The sequence below is a fragment of the Pelodiscus sinensis genome, chromosome 2 (genome assembly GCF_049634645.1).
Source record: "Pelodiscus sinensis isolate JC-2024 chromosome 2, ASM4963464v1, whole genome shotgun sequence".
Lineage (NCBI taxonomy): Eukaryota > Metazoa > Chordata > Testudines > Trionychidae > Pelodiscus > Pelodiscus sinensis.
In genome coordinates this window covers 247880010-247896853 of record NC_134712.1, presented here as the reverse complement: position 1 = coordinate 247896853, position 16844 = coordinate 247880010, and the positions used below count along the sequence as shown (strand labels likewise).

The 16844-nt window shown below is 48.4% G+C and overlaps 1 protein-coding gene across 2 annotated transcripts in view; it reads right to left on the bottom strand.

The window, feature by feature from the left end:
* Positions 1-16844, bottom strand: part of PLCD1 (phospholipase C delta 1) — a 90396-nt gene that overhangs the window by 64278 nt on the left and 9274 nt on the right. Inside the window, exons 1-2 of one of the 2 annotated variants that reach the window (XM_006120570.4) lie at positions 8641-9058; positions 2559-2723 (exon numbers count right to left, since the gene is read on the bottom strand). In XM_006120570.4, coding sequence (XP_006120632.2) covers positions 2559-2723; positions 8641-8731 — 256 coding nt within the window. In that variant the 5' untranslated portion in view covers positions 8732-9058. Of the gene's footprint in view, positions 1-2558; positions 2724-8640; positions 9059-16844 lie in introns of those variants that run through there. The other variant, XM_006120569.3, reaches the window with a different exon arrangement.

Sequence of the window (16844 nt, the reverse complement as noted above, 5' to 3'; positions counted from 1 at the left end):
CTCTCAGCTTCACCGTAGCTCCAGCTCCCACCGACACGGTAAGTGGAGGGGGACGACTCCTGCTGCCGCCCCATGCCAGGCCCCCCGGTAATCCCCCGGATCATATTGCTCAGGAGACGAGGGGGCAAGGGCAGGGCTTGGGGGAAGGAATGGAGCAGAGGTGAGACAGGGGTGGAGGTGGGGCATGCGGCAGAGGTGTTGCCCTGAGCCCTGTGCCTGGGACACTGAGGGGGAGGGTGCCCCAGACCCATGCCCCTGCTAGGGAGGGTTCTGTTTACAATATTAAATTCTAATACAGTTCCCTAAAACCCTTAAAAGCCCAGTGTATTCTAGGCCTTAGCAAGCCTGGAGAATACTCACATGCCATTTCCTTTTTTCTATGTGAGCTGTATGCTATTTTAATTCACACCCTTGTTTGTTTTGTAACTGGGCAAGGACTTTATGATGATTACTTTCATTTATACCTCTAATCTATATAGAATGGGACTTAACTGCAGAGAAACAGAGAGTTAGCAAGGACCTTAATTATTATTTCTATTACAGAGGTGGCTGAAAACTTTCACTGAATGTAGGGCCTCATAATGCTAGACACTGCCTATCTAATAAGACACGGTCCCTATTCTGAAAAGTTTACTGCATACATGGTCAGGGTAGGCCAAAGGAAATATGATAGTCCCATAACAGATAGGAATGGAAGCATAGAGAGATTTAGCAATACACATCAGGGGTCTATGGCAGAGCTAGGAACTGAAGCCTGACAGCTTGAGTCCTATTCCAGTGTTTTAACGAGACCATCCTTCCTCTCTATAACAGGCAACCATTATACAAACTACCTGTGCGATGTGACCGTGCATTGCAGCACACTATAAAAATATATTTGGCAATATTCACCTGGGAGCTTATAAAACAAACGTCAGGGCAGGAGAGTTGTGTCAGACCAACTTCCCGCCAGCTGAGAAAGAGAGCAAAAAGTAAACACAAATTGCCAGGTAGCCCTCCTCGTGCACAGATAGGGGAGCTTACTGTTAACACCCAGGGCCTTTTTCCCCCCAGCCTCTGCCAGATTTGTCTCCCTCTCTCCTCACAGCATGTAGCAGTTCAGGATCACGGGTCACTCTCAGAGGTGTGTCTGAGCAGGAAAGCCCAAACGGGCCATATCTATCCCTAAATTGAACTTCAGGGGGCAGGCAGTGGAATTCGACCCCCTGAGCATGTGGCAGATGTTAGGGTGGAGGGCAACTGCTTGATGTCGCCTCTTCCTTACGGGGTCAGTTCCAGGAGGGTATTTAATAGCTGCAGGTAATACCCACACAGGGCTCTCCCCTGTCTTTTGCCCGGCCCGCCAGAAGGAGGGGGGGCCCCAGGGAAGGACCCTGCGCTGCTGGCAGGGAAAGGATGCAACAAGCTCTGTCCTATATCTCCCTGTAGGAGGCATTGAGTGCTGGACCTGCCGCCTGGTGAGCACGGACCTGTGGAGTCCCGGCCGCAGGTCCCTAGTACTGTTAAAGGTTAACCGGGTATGGTATCTGGTTAATTGGTAAACACATGCCTTACCAGCTAACCGGTACACTGGAGCATCCCTCCTCCGCTGGCGACCCCAGTTAACTATTCTGGATGGGTTTTATATCGTAGTCTCTGCTGCCCCTTATCTCCAGTCCCTGCTTTTGTGCTGCCTGCCTCTTCCCTGCAACACCCTGCTTCCCTTGCCCATCTGGGCTCCCTTTCCCCTCCTCTCCAGATGGTTTGTGTGTGGATGCAAGTAAAATCTGGGTTGTGGATTTCGGATCGGATGATGAGTTGAGCCTGGTGGATGTGGATCAGATGCAGATCCACATTTTAGTGCCTGCCCAAGGCTCTGCCTGATGGGCATACAAGTTATAAACAGTGAGGTTGTCGGGGTGGCTGTGGCACAGCTGGGTTTTCTCTGCACACATTCAATGCCAATGGTGGTGCTGGGGTTTTCTATGGCTGACAAGGGTGGGCAGGATTCGTGTTTCTAAATCACTCATGGAACAACCTTGTTCCCTTGGCTTTGCTGGGACAAGCCACACCTGCCTCCTGCCCTTTCCCTTTGATCGCTACAGAGCTCCCTTTCACGCTGAGGCCTGACTCTGGGCCTCGCTATTTCCTCTGCCCCTCGTTCTGCTTCCCCACTGCAGGTTCCCCACAGCGGCAGTAAAAGCTTTGTGCTGCAGTTTTACAGCTTTATCCTGTCATCCCGTTCTAGGGGAAGCATGCTGGAAGTGATTCTTTCCCCCTGCATACCACCCCGGGGGCATACAGCAACCCTTACCAGCCCACAAACCCAAGGGATGCTGGGAGACATAAGCTCCCCTCAGCGCTGCCTAGGTGATGCCAGGGGACATTTCAGTCCCTAAAGTCGCCTTGACTGCAGAAGGCACCCTGAGCACCGGACCAGACTCGCAGACTGTGCGTGGAATGCCTTCTTCCTGCTTTTATTTCCTCTCTCCTGGGCCTACACTCCCCACCACTCACCTCTCCACACCCTGTATCGCTGGGCATCATGTTGTTCCTAGGATAAAGGAACAGTCACTTACAGAGCTGTGATTCCGGAGACTTCAGCAGCCTCTTGGATTCCTGCCATATGGTTTTGCAGTCTTCCTGGAGCTTGTAAAACCTCTCCTTTCTCCAAGAGCCTGACTTCACTTTCAGCAGCTGGCTGCCCTTCAAGAGGAACATCAGGTCCCCATCATCTTGCAGGCCTACGGAGAAGAGCATTAGCATTAGTGTAATAATGAATGTCTATGTATACAGAGCTTTCCATCCAGCAGAATCCCTAAGTCCTATATACGCACCAATTAAATGCTCTGGGCACAATGTAAGGGGAGGGAGAATTTAGGAAACACTGGGGTAAACTCCTCCTCTGCTAAACAAAAAAATGACAGGATCTCTTTCTTTCCCACACAGAGACTGGGCTCTTGCTTTTATAGTCTTGTGCACAAGATCACCATGTAATAAAACCCCATGATACTGAAATTATCTTCTTCACAAGGGCTGTGTTCATGCTGTTTAGATGTCAAAAACCAGTGATTAGGATGCAAACAGAGGAGGTATTGAGCTCCAATAGTACAGAGGAGGAAGTAGAGGCTTGTGGTGCATGCACAGAATTGAGACTCAGGAGTAGGGATGTAAAATCCCATTTTAAAAGGTAGCCGGCAGCCCAGCGGAGGGTTGGAAGCAGCCGGGGTGGAGCAGACCGTGCCCGTGGCATCAGGGGCCACTCCAGCCATTCTATAGTGGGTGTGGGGGCCACTCCAGCCCTGTGGGCTGGAAAGACCTATCCACCCACCCCCGTTTAATCAGTTAACCAGTTAAATGTAACAATCGGTTAACTAACTAAATGGGATTTTATATCCCTCACCTCGAGAGGTCATCAAGTCCAGTCCCCTATCCTCACGGCAGGACCAAGCACCATCTAGATCAGGGGTTCCCAACCTTTTTCGGTCCCCGTACCCTTTGGCTTTTAGTAAACCTTCCTGTACCCCCTATTCAATATGAAAGGAAATAAATTCCTGATTCTAGAATCCACAACTTTTTTCACTAACACTACTACTTTTGGAATATTTCAATTAGGATAATCTAGTTATTTACCAAATATTCCCCGTACTCCCTTGACAAGCTTCTCATATCCCCTGGGGGTACATGTACCCCAGGTTGGGAACCCCTGATCTAGATCATCCTTGTCTATCTAACCTGCTCTTAAATATCTCCAATGATGGAGATTCCACAACCTCCCTAGGCATTTTATTAACCATCCTGACTGTCAGGAAGTTTTTAGCGCACTCTGTGGCTCAGATAAGAATCTCTTGTGGCACATCAGCAGCAAAGGCCTGACAGGTCAGCCAGGAAACCTAACTAGGTTTAGCTAGGCCTGAAAGAGGAATGACAGCATCTTCCTTAGAACTGAAATGTGTCTAAGCTACAGGCGGAGCTGGGGATGGGGGTGGAGAGATGGGGGGGGGGGGGGGGAAGAGGAGTAGCAGATCACCTGAGTCAGCGCTGCCAACCCCAAGTCTTCAGAGTTTATGAGCCAGCCCCCAAAACTGGTGTGGCCAGTTTGCTGCAGATGTCTTTTGTTCTTTGTTTGAACAGCACTTAGCGCAGTGGGGCCCTGAATGACTGGGATTCACAGGTGTCATGGCAATACAAACCCTATATAATGTAATAACAACAGGAGAGCCAGGAGCATGCACCCAACTGCACCGACGTGTGCTTGTGGGTTGGAGAAGAGGCAGCAAGACTGCGCTGTATGAGACTGAAGATACCATTTTAGGCTGCCAAACACAGCCCGAGAGCTTGGTAAAGAAGACGTTGGATTTGGGGATTTCATGCACCTTCCTAGCAAGGCTCTCACCGCACCTTAAAAACAAGTAACGAACCTCACGGCTCTCTGTGAAATGGGCGAGTGTTCTCGCATCCCCTGACACAGGAACACAGGGGCTTCCAGACATTAACATGCAACTTGCCCAATGTCACCCCAGGGAGCTCTTAGCAAAGTGGAAATACCACCCAGGTACTCTGGGCCTTAATCACAGGAATCTTCCTCTCCTTGATACCACCAAGCCATTGCTCTAGAATCTCCTCCAGAATGCAGGACCAGGCCGCCGCCTCAATCCAGCACTGTGCACACTGCCATGTGCCTTGCCATAAGTGCCCTGGGGAAGGAGGGCAGACTTCACCGCCTACCGTTTTCCTCCTCATACATTTCACCAGCACTAGACACACTGTACAGAAGCTGAGAAGTAGGCATAGGATCCTGAGGCAGGCATAGCTGTCAGAAGAAAGGGGTCTTACAGGAAATGCAGAAATGAGAGAATCAATGCTCACAAATCAGACATCAGAAATCTACACACAAAGAAACCTGTCAGCCAGCATTTTAATCAAACTGGCCATTCCCTAAAGACCTGACAACATGCATCTTACTACAAAGAGATTTTAACACCAGATTACAGAGGGAAACTTCAGAACTTTTATTTATGCTAAAATTCCATCCTTGCGAATTGGCCTTAATATAGATAATTACCTTACACATTATAAAGACAGCCTCTCCACTTTTGATATTCGTAGTAACTCCAGATTAGCCACTTAATTGACTCTTACAATAAGCAATTTCCTCCTTCCTTGTCTCTTCTTTGCCCTTGCCCCCACCTTCTGTTCTATGTAGCTGATTCAAGCTTCCATAGCTGTGCTGTGGATTTCCCCCAGGGTCTGTGCGCAGAGACTGTGCTTTGCTCCCTCTGACCCCATTCCTTGAACAGGAAGAAGGCAAGGCTGAGAATTTCAGGAAAGAAAGGGATAAAGGGATGTAACTGGCCCTTCTCCCCACCACAACCTTAAATATCCGCCCCCCACCTCCTGGCCGCCAGTCATTGGATGGCTCAGGAGGCTGGTATAGTATGGTGTACTGAAGAAAGGTACCTGGGTGTTACAGTAGATCACAAGTCTAACAATGGCAAAATAAATTAATAAAATAAATAAAAGCCCAAACATCACTGTGGGATATACTAGCAGTGGTGTTGTGAGCAAGACATGAGAAGTAATTCTTCCACTCTACTCTGTGCAGATCAGGCCTAGTACTGCATCCAGTTCTGGGTGCCACATTTCAGGAAAGAGGAGGATACATTGGAGAAGGTTCAAAGAAGAGCAACAAAAATGATTGAAGGTCTACAGAACATGACCAATGTATGAAATAAGAAATTTTCAGCAGTTACATGGTTACCCCATTACACAATTTTTAACATGCCTAGTGTGAAGACTGAAAAAATTGGGTTTGATTAGTCTGGAGTAGTGGCAACTAGTGACAGAGGAAGGGGGGGGGGCACTCTCCTCATCTCCCTGTCCCCTTGCTCTACCCCTGCCCATCTCACCTCTTCCCAGCATTCTCTGGGGAGGCACAGACCGGGAGGTGTACCGCATGGGTTAGAGCCACCTGACCTGCCCCTTCCCTGCCACAGCTGCCTGTGAATGGGGGAGCGGGTGGGAGTGACACAGCACAGATACCTGTCAGCTGTTGGCAGGTCCCTCCCACCTTGAGGGGTGCATGGGACCCTGCATGCACTCTTCACACGTTGTTAGCAGTCTGGAGAACAGAAAACTGAGATGGGACATGATGATAAATTTCAAGTACATGAAAAGTTGTTACAAGGAGGAGGAGCAAAATTTGCACTCGCAAACCTCCAAGGCTAGGACAAGAAGAAATGGACTTAATTGCAGCAAGGGAGGCTTAGGTCAGACATTAGGGGAAACTTTCTGTCAAGAGGGACAATTGGAATAAATTGTTTAGGGAGATGGTGGAATCGTCCATCACATAAGTCTTTTAAAAGCAGGTGAGACAAACACCTGTAGGAATGTTCTGGTCTTAAGTGCCAGGGCCGGGTACTCAAGGTCCCTTCCAGTTTTCTGATTCTATGATTCTATAGCATTTGGCTACAGGACAGTTCAAATTTCACCCATGTCAATAGTGACAGAAAGTCCAGAGTGAGCTATCCTCTTTCCAAAGTGTGGAAGCACTTTGGTATAGATGAACAGGCACTGTCTGTTGTAAACCTGCTCTGGGGATAACTGTTGGTTTTGCTCTCCAGAGGAAGGATGGTCCTGTGGTTAGGGCCCTCACCAAGGAGTTCGGAGACCTTTGAGTTCCTGTTCCACCATAGGCTTCCTATGTAACCTTAGGCACTGGAGCACGGGTGCTTGGGGCACTCCCTAGCTTGAAGTGATTTCTATCATATCCAGGGTTTACGGTTTGGTTCAATGTCTCTCAGCACCCCCATTTCACAATTTTTTCCAGCATCCCTGCTTAGTCAAGTCACCTCCCTCTTCTGTGCCTCTGTTCCCCCATCTGTAAAAGGGAAATAACAGTACTGCCTTACCCTACAGGGACACTGTGAAGATAAATACATCAAGAGACTGTGAGGTGCTCAGACACTGTGGTAATAGATCCCAGATAAATACCACAGATAGATAGCACTGTCAATGGGCCAACACTCCCAGATTTTCTTAAAGTACTTTCTATAAACAAATCTTTTCCTAATCTTAGATTTGATTCCTCCAATTGGTGCCCTAAGAGATTTTTTTTGTCTAACACCCTGTTTGGAGCCAATAGGATGTGCTTTGAAGATCTACTCTCTGCATCAGATCCATCTACTGTGGTTTCAGAAGTTTTTGCCTCAAAGAAACCACAGTTGCAATACACACAGTTTTTTATCATCATGTTACTTAAAGATCTTGTGAACATTACAGAGTAGGCTAAGGACATTTCTTAACAGTTATATGATAAACAAACTTACAGTGGGCAAATACTTGGCATACCCCACACAGAGGGCCTTGATCAACCTTGCGAGGGTGGCATTGCTTTCCACCGTAGGTCCTAAACCTGCACAGATTAGGCTGCAGGACTAGAGCCTTAATTAGCAGCCTCTGCATCATACATAGTATATTTTGACCCTAAAATTATTAGCATATCTTTGTATGGGTCAAAAAAGCCTTTTAAAATCCCCTTAAATATGGTTTCAAAGGGCAGACACATTCCCCTCTGCCCGATACCAACCACATACTTTAAAAATAATCAACCTGGGCTATTTAATGTGCAATATTTCTAGTAAAATCAGAGACATTTAATAATAGTAAAATAGTACCCTGAGAATAATAAAAGAGCGCCCTGAATAGCACCCACAATACTGTAGAAGGGATAGGCTTTCACAAACCAAATCCCTGACTGGGAAGGATTACAATTTAAAGACCCTAAAATAGCATCCCTCATAGTCCCACTACTTGATCTGTCCCAACCTCACAGATTAAGTTTTAATGGTGGTGTCAATCTTCCTGCTAGTACAAACACGGCAAGAGGACAGACGCATTCATAAGATGAAAAAAACTCTACCACTCTTCTAAATTTCAACTATTGTGACATACACACACATGCAATACACACACAGTGTTTACTATCAGCTGTAGCTCAGATCTGAGGGCCGCGGTTTAAAAAAAACAAACAGGTCTTTTTGAATAAAAACCAAAACAAGGCTGTGACAAAGTCTGAAACTCCTCCAACTTCCACCTGCACCCTCCATCTGTTAAGAGGGAAAACGCTGAGACCAAATTCATCCCTGGGGCAAACCCACACCACAGTAATCAGAAAAACTGCACCAGACTCACACGGCTGCATTTCTACCACAGTAATCAGAGCATTGAATAAGGCAGAGATTAGGAAACTTGCTCTGAATTTCCTGCGGTTTGTAATCAGCGAATACAGACCCTATCGTGTAACTTTAGACTCCCTACTAATGACATTGTACCGATAAGCACTAAAACCAGACTGGAAAAATCACTGTGCCCTATACACACACTGAACAGCCAATCCACAGCTCGGTCCTATTTCAACAGAAAGGCAACAAGGAATCCTTTGGCAATGGATTCTTCGCTCGAAGGATCGAAGCGCCTTCATGCCTGAAACCAACCAGCGGGCACGTCTGGAAGGTGGCTAGAAAAAGAGGGGGAAAGAAAATCCAGAGTTGAAAAATCGCTTTGGGGTTGGGGCTTCCTTTTGGGGTGGAGCAGAGACTCCAGCCTCTGCCAGCGCTGCCAAGAGAGAGACACACACGGGCCGCCGGCAAACTGCCTTACCCAGCCGGGTGCCATTCTGCGCTGCCACCCGACTGCTCTGCTCCTGGAAGACGCGGTCCTGGGCTTTCGGCTGCCTCCAGAAGCACTGCATGGCCCGGCCTGGCCTGGCCGAGGGACCCGGGGCGCAAACGGGCTCCCCTCTCCTCCAAGTGCCCCTCGCAGCGCTTGTTGTTCACACAAGGTCCCAGCCCGCAGGAAGCGGCGGCGGAGGGAGGAGGCAGGCTGTGGGTGTGGCGCGGGGATGGCTCTGCTCCTGGCTTGCTCGCGGGCTGCTGCCCGAGTCCCACTGAGCCGCTGCCCGCGGCTCCCCGGCAGGAAAAGGGCAAAGTCGCGGCGCAATTAAAGCTCCGCGCGTCACCGCCCGGGGAAAGCGCCTCCCCGCTGCCTGTCAGCGCTGCCGCGGCTCAGGGCTGCCCTGGGCGGCCGGCCGGGGCGCAGGAGCTTGTCGGCGAGCAGCCCCTGTTGGTGAAGAAGGGCGAAGGCGTTTCCTAGTGAGCCGCCTTTTGCACAGCGGGGCGGGAGCCACAGGGGTGGGTGAGGAGCCTTGTTCGGGTCGGGGCCGCACACACGTGAGAAGCAAAAACACCCACAACCTCGCTGATGTGGCCCCCAGCTGAAGAGAAAGACACTCCCCACATTCCCCTCACATACCGGGGCCCAGGCTAGCAGATTCTGTGGGGGGCCCCCTAGGCTCTAGGGTGGGGCCAAAATGAGGGGTTCAGGGTGTGGGAGGGAGGGGGCTGCTGGGAAGCAGGCTTGGGGCGTGGGGGTCTGGGTGAGAGGAAGAGTGCAGGAGTGGGCTGGGAGGGGAGCCCCAAGCCGCAGGGCCAGATCCAGGCAAACTAGGATCCACAATCTTGCCCTCGACCTTAGGTTCCCTGCTAGGGCTGTGAAGGACTAGTTGACTATCCAATAAGCAAATGCTTATTGGATAGTTGACAGGCTAGTCCACTAGTCACTTCCCTTCCCCACTTGCTGCCTCTATCCTAAAGAGGCAGCAAGCACGGCTGCGGGCGGGGGGGAGAGGAAGGGATACTTCAAAGCGGCAATGCCCGGGCTCTATGTGGCACTGCTGCTTTGAAATGTGCCGTGCAGCCCAGGGCCAGCAGTGGTATCCCCAGGCTGCACGTGGAGTTTCAAAGCGGCACCACCACGTGTAGCCCAGGATCAGTTGGGGATTCCCCCGCAGACCCTGGGCTCTATGGAGCACTGCCGCTTTGAAATGCCACAAGAAGCCTGATGCCGGGCTCCCTGTGGCATTTCAAAGCGGCAGCGCCACACGGATCCTGGGATCAGCAGGGGAATCCCCAGCTGACCCTGGGCTCCACACTGTGCTTTCACCTTTAAAATGTAACAACAGCCCTAGGGCTGTTGCTACACTTCAAAGGCAGAGGTGCCCTATCAACTAATCGACTATTCAATTAGTCAATTACTCCCAATTTAACATCCCTATTTCCCACCCCGAAGCCGGGTGCTGAAAGCCATTGAACAGCACCATAATACAGAGTTCACAATGGAAAATACTTCAGGCCAGAGGATACTGCTGCATTGCCAGCACCCCTATGTTTTATCTGTTGTCAGTTGCCAGAGGATGTTGTGAAGACCAGGACTTTAACAGGGTAAAAAAAAGAACTAGATAAATTCATGGAGGTTAGGCCCATCCATACTTATTAGCCAGGACGGGTAGGAATGGTGTCCCTAGTTTCTGTTTGTTGAGACTGGAAAGGGATAATAGGAGAGGGATCACTTGATGATCATCTGGTCTATTCATTCCCTAGGCTCTAGGGCACCTGGCTTTGGCTACTGTTGGAAGACAGGATACTGAGCTAGATGGGCCTGGGGTCTAATCCATATGGCTGTTCTTATGATCGGATGCGGCTAATGCTCTGGACTGGGAGGTCTGGGTCGACCCCCAATGCTCCCAGTTTGCCAAAGATTTCCTGTGTAACACCATGTAAATCACTTATTCTGTGGCTTTTGTTCCCCATCTGCAAAACGGAGGTAACAGTATTTCATTTCTCCTGCCCTTTGTCTGTTCTATGTACTGGGAGCTCTCAGACTGTCACTCACACGTGACCAGCATAATGGAGCCATGATCTCAGCTGAAGACTCTAAAAGCTACTGAAATATAAGACAAGCTCCCAAAGAGCAGAGCATCTTCCTTTTCTAAATCCTGGGATCCTAACTGCCACTTTAGAGGTGAGGTCTTAGCTATACTAGGCTTGTTTCCCCAAAATTTCCTACTGTTACTACCCCATGAGCAGCTCCCCTGTGCGGATAGCAAGGAGAAGAGAAGTGCTGCCTAGTGGATAGAGCACTGACAGGGAGTCAGGAGAGCTGGTTTTGTTTCTGGCCTGCTGGGTAACTTTGGGAAAGTTGCTTCACCATGGGAGCAATGATATTGACCTCCTTTGTATTGGGCTTTGAGATCTACTGGGGATAAGAGTAAGCTATGATTTATTTCGAACCCTCATTTTAGTCTCTCCCCGATGAGTCTCAGACACTCGATTTTTATGCCGAAACTCCAAGCAGCAGAGAAAAACGTTTCTTTAAGTACACTGTGGAGGAGCACTTTATCTAGCACCACTACATTCTGTCTATTCTCACTACACCTTTCACGGAAACCATAAATCAAAACTCATGGGTCAGCATAAAGAATTTGATTCTTTTAATCAAACCCAAGGATGTTCAGAGTAATTTGCGACTGGCGACTGCAGAATTTAATTAGTGAAATGCCTCGGAAATCAGTCAGAGACCCTCTTGGAACTGCAGTAAACACACAAGACACTCTGACTAGGAAGTTACTGATTGCTGTAAGCAGGGAGTAGACAGGTTATAGAGGGAAATGTCTCACTCATATGTAAATCACTGCTTTCTTTGTTTGTTTTTAACTCTTCACAGATATGTTAGCACATGCCCCTCTTGTGTGTTCTCTGGCAAGACTCCCACTGGGAGTTATGTACTCTAGGAGCAAGCCTATCTTGGCCTGGAAATTAGGGATGAAATAGCATAACCATTTAAACTGTTAACCAATAAGCATGAGCTTATCAGTTACCGTAATAGTTACACGCCAGCTCCCAGCCCTGTTTCCACAGGGTGGCAACAGGTTACCTAGGAACGGGGCTGGCAGCTGACTCCCCGGGAACAGGGTGGCAGGTGAGAGCGGGTGTGCACCACACTACTGCATCTGATACAGAGACAGCAGGGCAGGGCAGGGCAGCCCGGGCGTGGGGTAGCCAGTACACACCAGGAACAGGCTTAAAAGCCAGCTTCCAGCTGCTAGCCTGCCAGAACCCACAGCGTGTAACTGTATCTGCTAAGATTTTCAGTGGTTACACAGTTACCTAATTAACTGCTTTTTAACATCCCTACTGGAGATGGATTGGGTGATTTAATAGATGTTATAATATTTATGGACTGCAAGACGAGGCTCTAAACAGCACTTGTAATTCACACATCATGGCTCTGGATATCAGACTAATTAAACAGGAAAACAAACAACCAAGCATATCACCAATCACCTGACAAAGCGGGAAGTTTGCTTCCTTTAACATGCCTTTCTGACCTGGCAGCAGCTAGTTTCACTCCCCTAGGGCTCTACCTTGGAGCACACAAACCATCTCTCGGTTAATGTTCTGACCAGGACAAACTCATTTTTAAACAATGCACATTGCGCAAGTGCTAGATTAACCTGCTCTTCAAGATTGTGCTGAGTAAAGAGCTGTCCCATTTCACCAAAGCTGGACAAACCTTCCAGAGCAACATGGCATTAACATCACAAACACAGCAGTGTGCAAGCTAGATTTTACTTTGGGGCTCTGAAGACAGGAGGCAGGAAACTCTGGTTTTAAAACAAAAGTAAAGGTTTTGGGCTGGAAAGCCATGTGCGGGGAACAAGAGACCTTTATTTCACTAGGGTATGGATTACATAAAGGTGACATATTTTATAAACGATGCGTACAGCTTCCTCATGGTGAGGGGGTGACATTATGTGTTACATATTACCTAATGATAATATGTGTTACATGACATCATGTTACATTCCAAAGTTGGCTGCATTTCAGCATGGAAGGCAATAGTTTCTGTGTGTCTGTTACAGGCCACCTTTTCCTATCCTGACTCACACTGGATAGTACCTTGCTTGGAACTCAGTCCTTGAAACACTTCCCCAACCATGCAACTTTACCCATATGAGCAATCTCATTCAAATCCTATGGGATTACTCATGTGAGTACACTTTTCCATGTATGTAAGGGTTTGCAGGATCAGGGCCTCAGTGAGCCATCCCACTGATTTCAATAGGGTTACTCATGGAGTAAGGCACTATTTATTGTAAGGATGGAAGAATCATGTCCCAAAGTTAGCAATGTACTTGGACATATATCCTCAGGCTTAGGTGCCTTATTTCAAAGGGAGTTAGGTACCTAAATACCTCAGAGGATCTGGGCCTTAGATGCCAAAGAACTAGGCACTCTCGATGGATAAAAAGATGGGAATCCTAAAGACAGTAAAAAGGAAGCAATATAGAATATATATAACAATAATTATATACAGCAGCTCATAGTTTCAAAGCATTTTCCAAATATACTAATTGCTCTCCACAACATTCCTAATAAAGTTAGGTAAGGGAGCACAATTATTTTAATGGGAGCACATAGATTTTTGAGCTTTGAGGGGCAGGAACTGTCCTATTCTCCATGGCTGCATCTAGATTGGCATGATTTTCCAGAAATGCTTTTAACAGAAAAATTTTCCATTAAAAGCATTTTCGGAACAGAGCGTCTAGATTGGCACGGACGCTCTTCTGCAAAAGCACTTTTTGCGGAAAAGCGTCCGTGCCAATCTAGACGTGCTTTTCCGCCAAAAAGCCCCGATCGCCATTTTCGTGATCGGGGCTTTTTTGCAGAAAACAAATCTGAGCTGTCTACACTGGCCCTTTTGCGCAAAAGCTTTGTGCAAAAGGGACTTTTGCCTAACGGGAACAGAATAATATTTCCGCAAGAAGCACTGATTTCTTACAATAGGAAGTCAGTGCTTTTGCGGAAATTCAAATGGCCAGTGTAGACAGCTGGCAAGTTTTTCCAGATAAGCGGCTGATTTTCCGGAAAAACTGGCCAGTCTAGACACAGCCCATCTGTATAACATCCAGCATAATGGAACTTTGATCTTGAAGGTGGACTGATTACTACTGTAATACAAATAACAGAAAAGTTAATTGATTTGCTCAAATTAGTGTCTGATTTGGGATTAGAACTCAGGAATGCTTGGCTCCTCAACCTGTGATCACATAACTAGGGCACAAGGCCTTTTGGGGACTTAAGATGCTGTCACTCATTACTATTAAGAGATGAAAGAGCCTGTACTATGAATAATCATGACTGTGGTTGATGGGTAGCACATGACCATTATGGAACTCCTACTGATGTCAATGGGAATTTCCCCAGAGGGCAAAGGTCACACATTATGAGTCCGACACCTGTAAATGTAGGGAAAATACATCTCCTTTAAATGACACACTTCTTTTCAGAAACAGAATAATCTCACCTCCACTTGATAGGCTTGCCCAGTTAATGTCAGAATTCCTTACGAAATGTTAAATTCTGACAATATTCCGCAAACTGGGGTTTCTTGGATTTTCTGTCATTATGGTAGGTAAAATAGGAATCACATTATTCTGCCCCATTACAAGCCCATATGCAGGAATTTCTGTGGGGGGGTGCAGGCTGTGGGAGGAGCTGATGGCTGCCCTGCCCCCAGGCTCGCTTGGGAAAGGGTGGGGGGAATCAATCCTAGCCTTCCCCTGGCTGGCTGGTAGGGTTGCCAAATGGTTTAACAAATAGTACTGAAACCCCCCCCCCCACACACACACACACACAAAACCACTGGGGGAAAAATTCAGTTGAGGGGGAAGACCAGAGTTGTTGAGAAAAAACAACAACAAAAACCCCAAGAGTTATTGTGCTAAAATAAAATAAAACAGCAAAACATCATGGCCTCTTAGTGTAAGGTTGAGCACTAAGACCCAGGAATTGCAATGATTCCCCTTGCTTCAGGTCCTTAGGCTTTTTGCTGGTGGCCATTTTGTTTTCTTCATCGAGCCCCCCCAGGTAAGCAGGGGATGTGAGGGGGAGTCAGGGGGCTGGGCCCAGTTGCTGAGAGTGTCATAGGGTTGCTAAGTGTCTGGTATTTTCGCCTCCTGCCGGGGGGGGGGGGGGGGGGAATAGAAATTACTGGACATTTCAGGTGTCCAGTATTTTCTGAATTTCTTTTACCGGACAGGAGGCGAAAATACCGGACTGTCCAGGTCCAATACCGGACACCTGGCAACCCTGCCAGCTGGAGTACAGGGAAGAGAGGCTGGGGAAAAGTGCCGGTCCTACTTACCCCTGACTGGCTGGAGTATGGGGGAGGGAGGCTGGGACAATGCTTACTTGGAGGACCAGTGGGTGAATTCACATCCTTTACACCCCTCCCACCCCCATGTACAGGCCTGCATTATATGCTTAGTGCAAATAATACATTCACTGTATTGTTTCTTGGAAAAGCAGCATGACACTTCCATCATTAGATAGCAACTGCTTCTTGGTAAACCAGGGCTATTCAACTTTGGAAGCCCCGGAGGCCACAGTGATACTCACAGCACATGCCGAGGGCCACAACTTAAGTGTGGTTGCATATACATGCAAATATATATGCAAATATCTTCTTTCACACTGACGCGCATGAATACAAAGATTAAGGAAAGACTACACAACACACAGGCCCCATTTAAGTCCGTTCTGCCGATATTAATAAAATACAATATTTACCTGATTTCCACCTATATGCCAGCACTTTTCACGAGCAATGACAGTCCAAGAATGTAACTACTAAAACACATCTCAACAGAAGACCATTACATTGACTCGCCTTTGTGAAGCGTGTTCCCAGTGGAGGCTATGTTCAAAGGATCCCGCCCGTGGACCACGTGTTGAGCCCCATGTACACCAAAATCACATAGTGGGCTGCAAACAAATGGGCCGCAAGTTGAGTAGCCCTGTCGTAAACGATAGTGAATAGACTCAGCGCTACCTTCCCACACCTGTGATATGATCAATGAAGAACTTGAATTGCAAACATGTGAATGTCTAAAGGTGAAGTGAGTAAAGTATCCAACTTTCCTTCTCTCAGGAGGGCTGGAGGAATGAGTCCATTGGTACTCAGGAACTGCACTCAGACAACCAGAACGTCATACAAGGGAAAACAACAACATGCTATTCATACTGACATACAGAGAAGAGCCCAAGTTGCAAAGTTTAGATGCAGATCAGCATTCTAAATTGATTCTGGGGTTCTTATTCAGCAGTATGAATATGTACATCTATGGCAGAAGTAGCCAATAGGCCAGGATGGGCAAAAAATTTTGATGCGGGGGGGGGAGGCATTCGAAGAATTTGATTAGTGCTCAAGGGCTACACTTTTCCATGATATTAATGGAAGAGGTACAGGATCTGGGACGGAGTTTGGGTGCACAAGGGAGCTTTGGGTAGGGAATTAGGATGCAGGAGAGTGTGTGGGGTCTGGGAGAAGGAGGGGGTTGTGACCTGAGGCAGATGATTGGGGTGCAGGAGGGAATGCAGAGTGTAGGAGGGGGTGCAGGGTCTGGTAGGAAGTATGAGTGCAGGAGAGGATTCTGAGTTGGAGGAGGTTACAGAGACTGGAAGGGAGCTGCGACCTGGGGCAGGGATGCAGGAGGGTACAGGAGTTTGGGTTGTGACCTAGAGGCAGGAGGGGGTTGTGACCTGGGGCAGGGGATAGGAATGCAGGGCCTGGGTGGGGGCATGGGTGCAGGAGAGGAGTCTGACCTGGAGGAGGGGTGCAGGAAGGAGTGCAGGGTGACTTGGGGCAGGGGTACAGGGATTTGGATTGTGACCAGTGGATGGGGATCAGGGTGCCAGGTCTGGGAAGGGGCAGAGAGTTTGGGTTACATGGGGTAAGAGTGTAAGGGAGAGCAGAGGGTTGGGGAGAGGGAGAACCAGGGGAGTCAGAGGCAGGCTCTGGCTGGGAAGCACTTACCCAAACACCTCCTGACCAGCAGCCTAGCAGGTGCCTCAGGCAGGCTCCCTACCTTCCGTGCTCCCATACGCCACTCAGAGTGGCTGGCTGTGGGGTCCATGTGCTTCTCTGAGCACCACAAGCCCTGAGGGTTTTCAGCCAATGGGAGC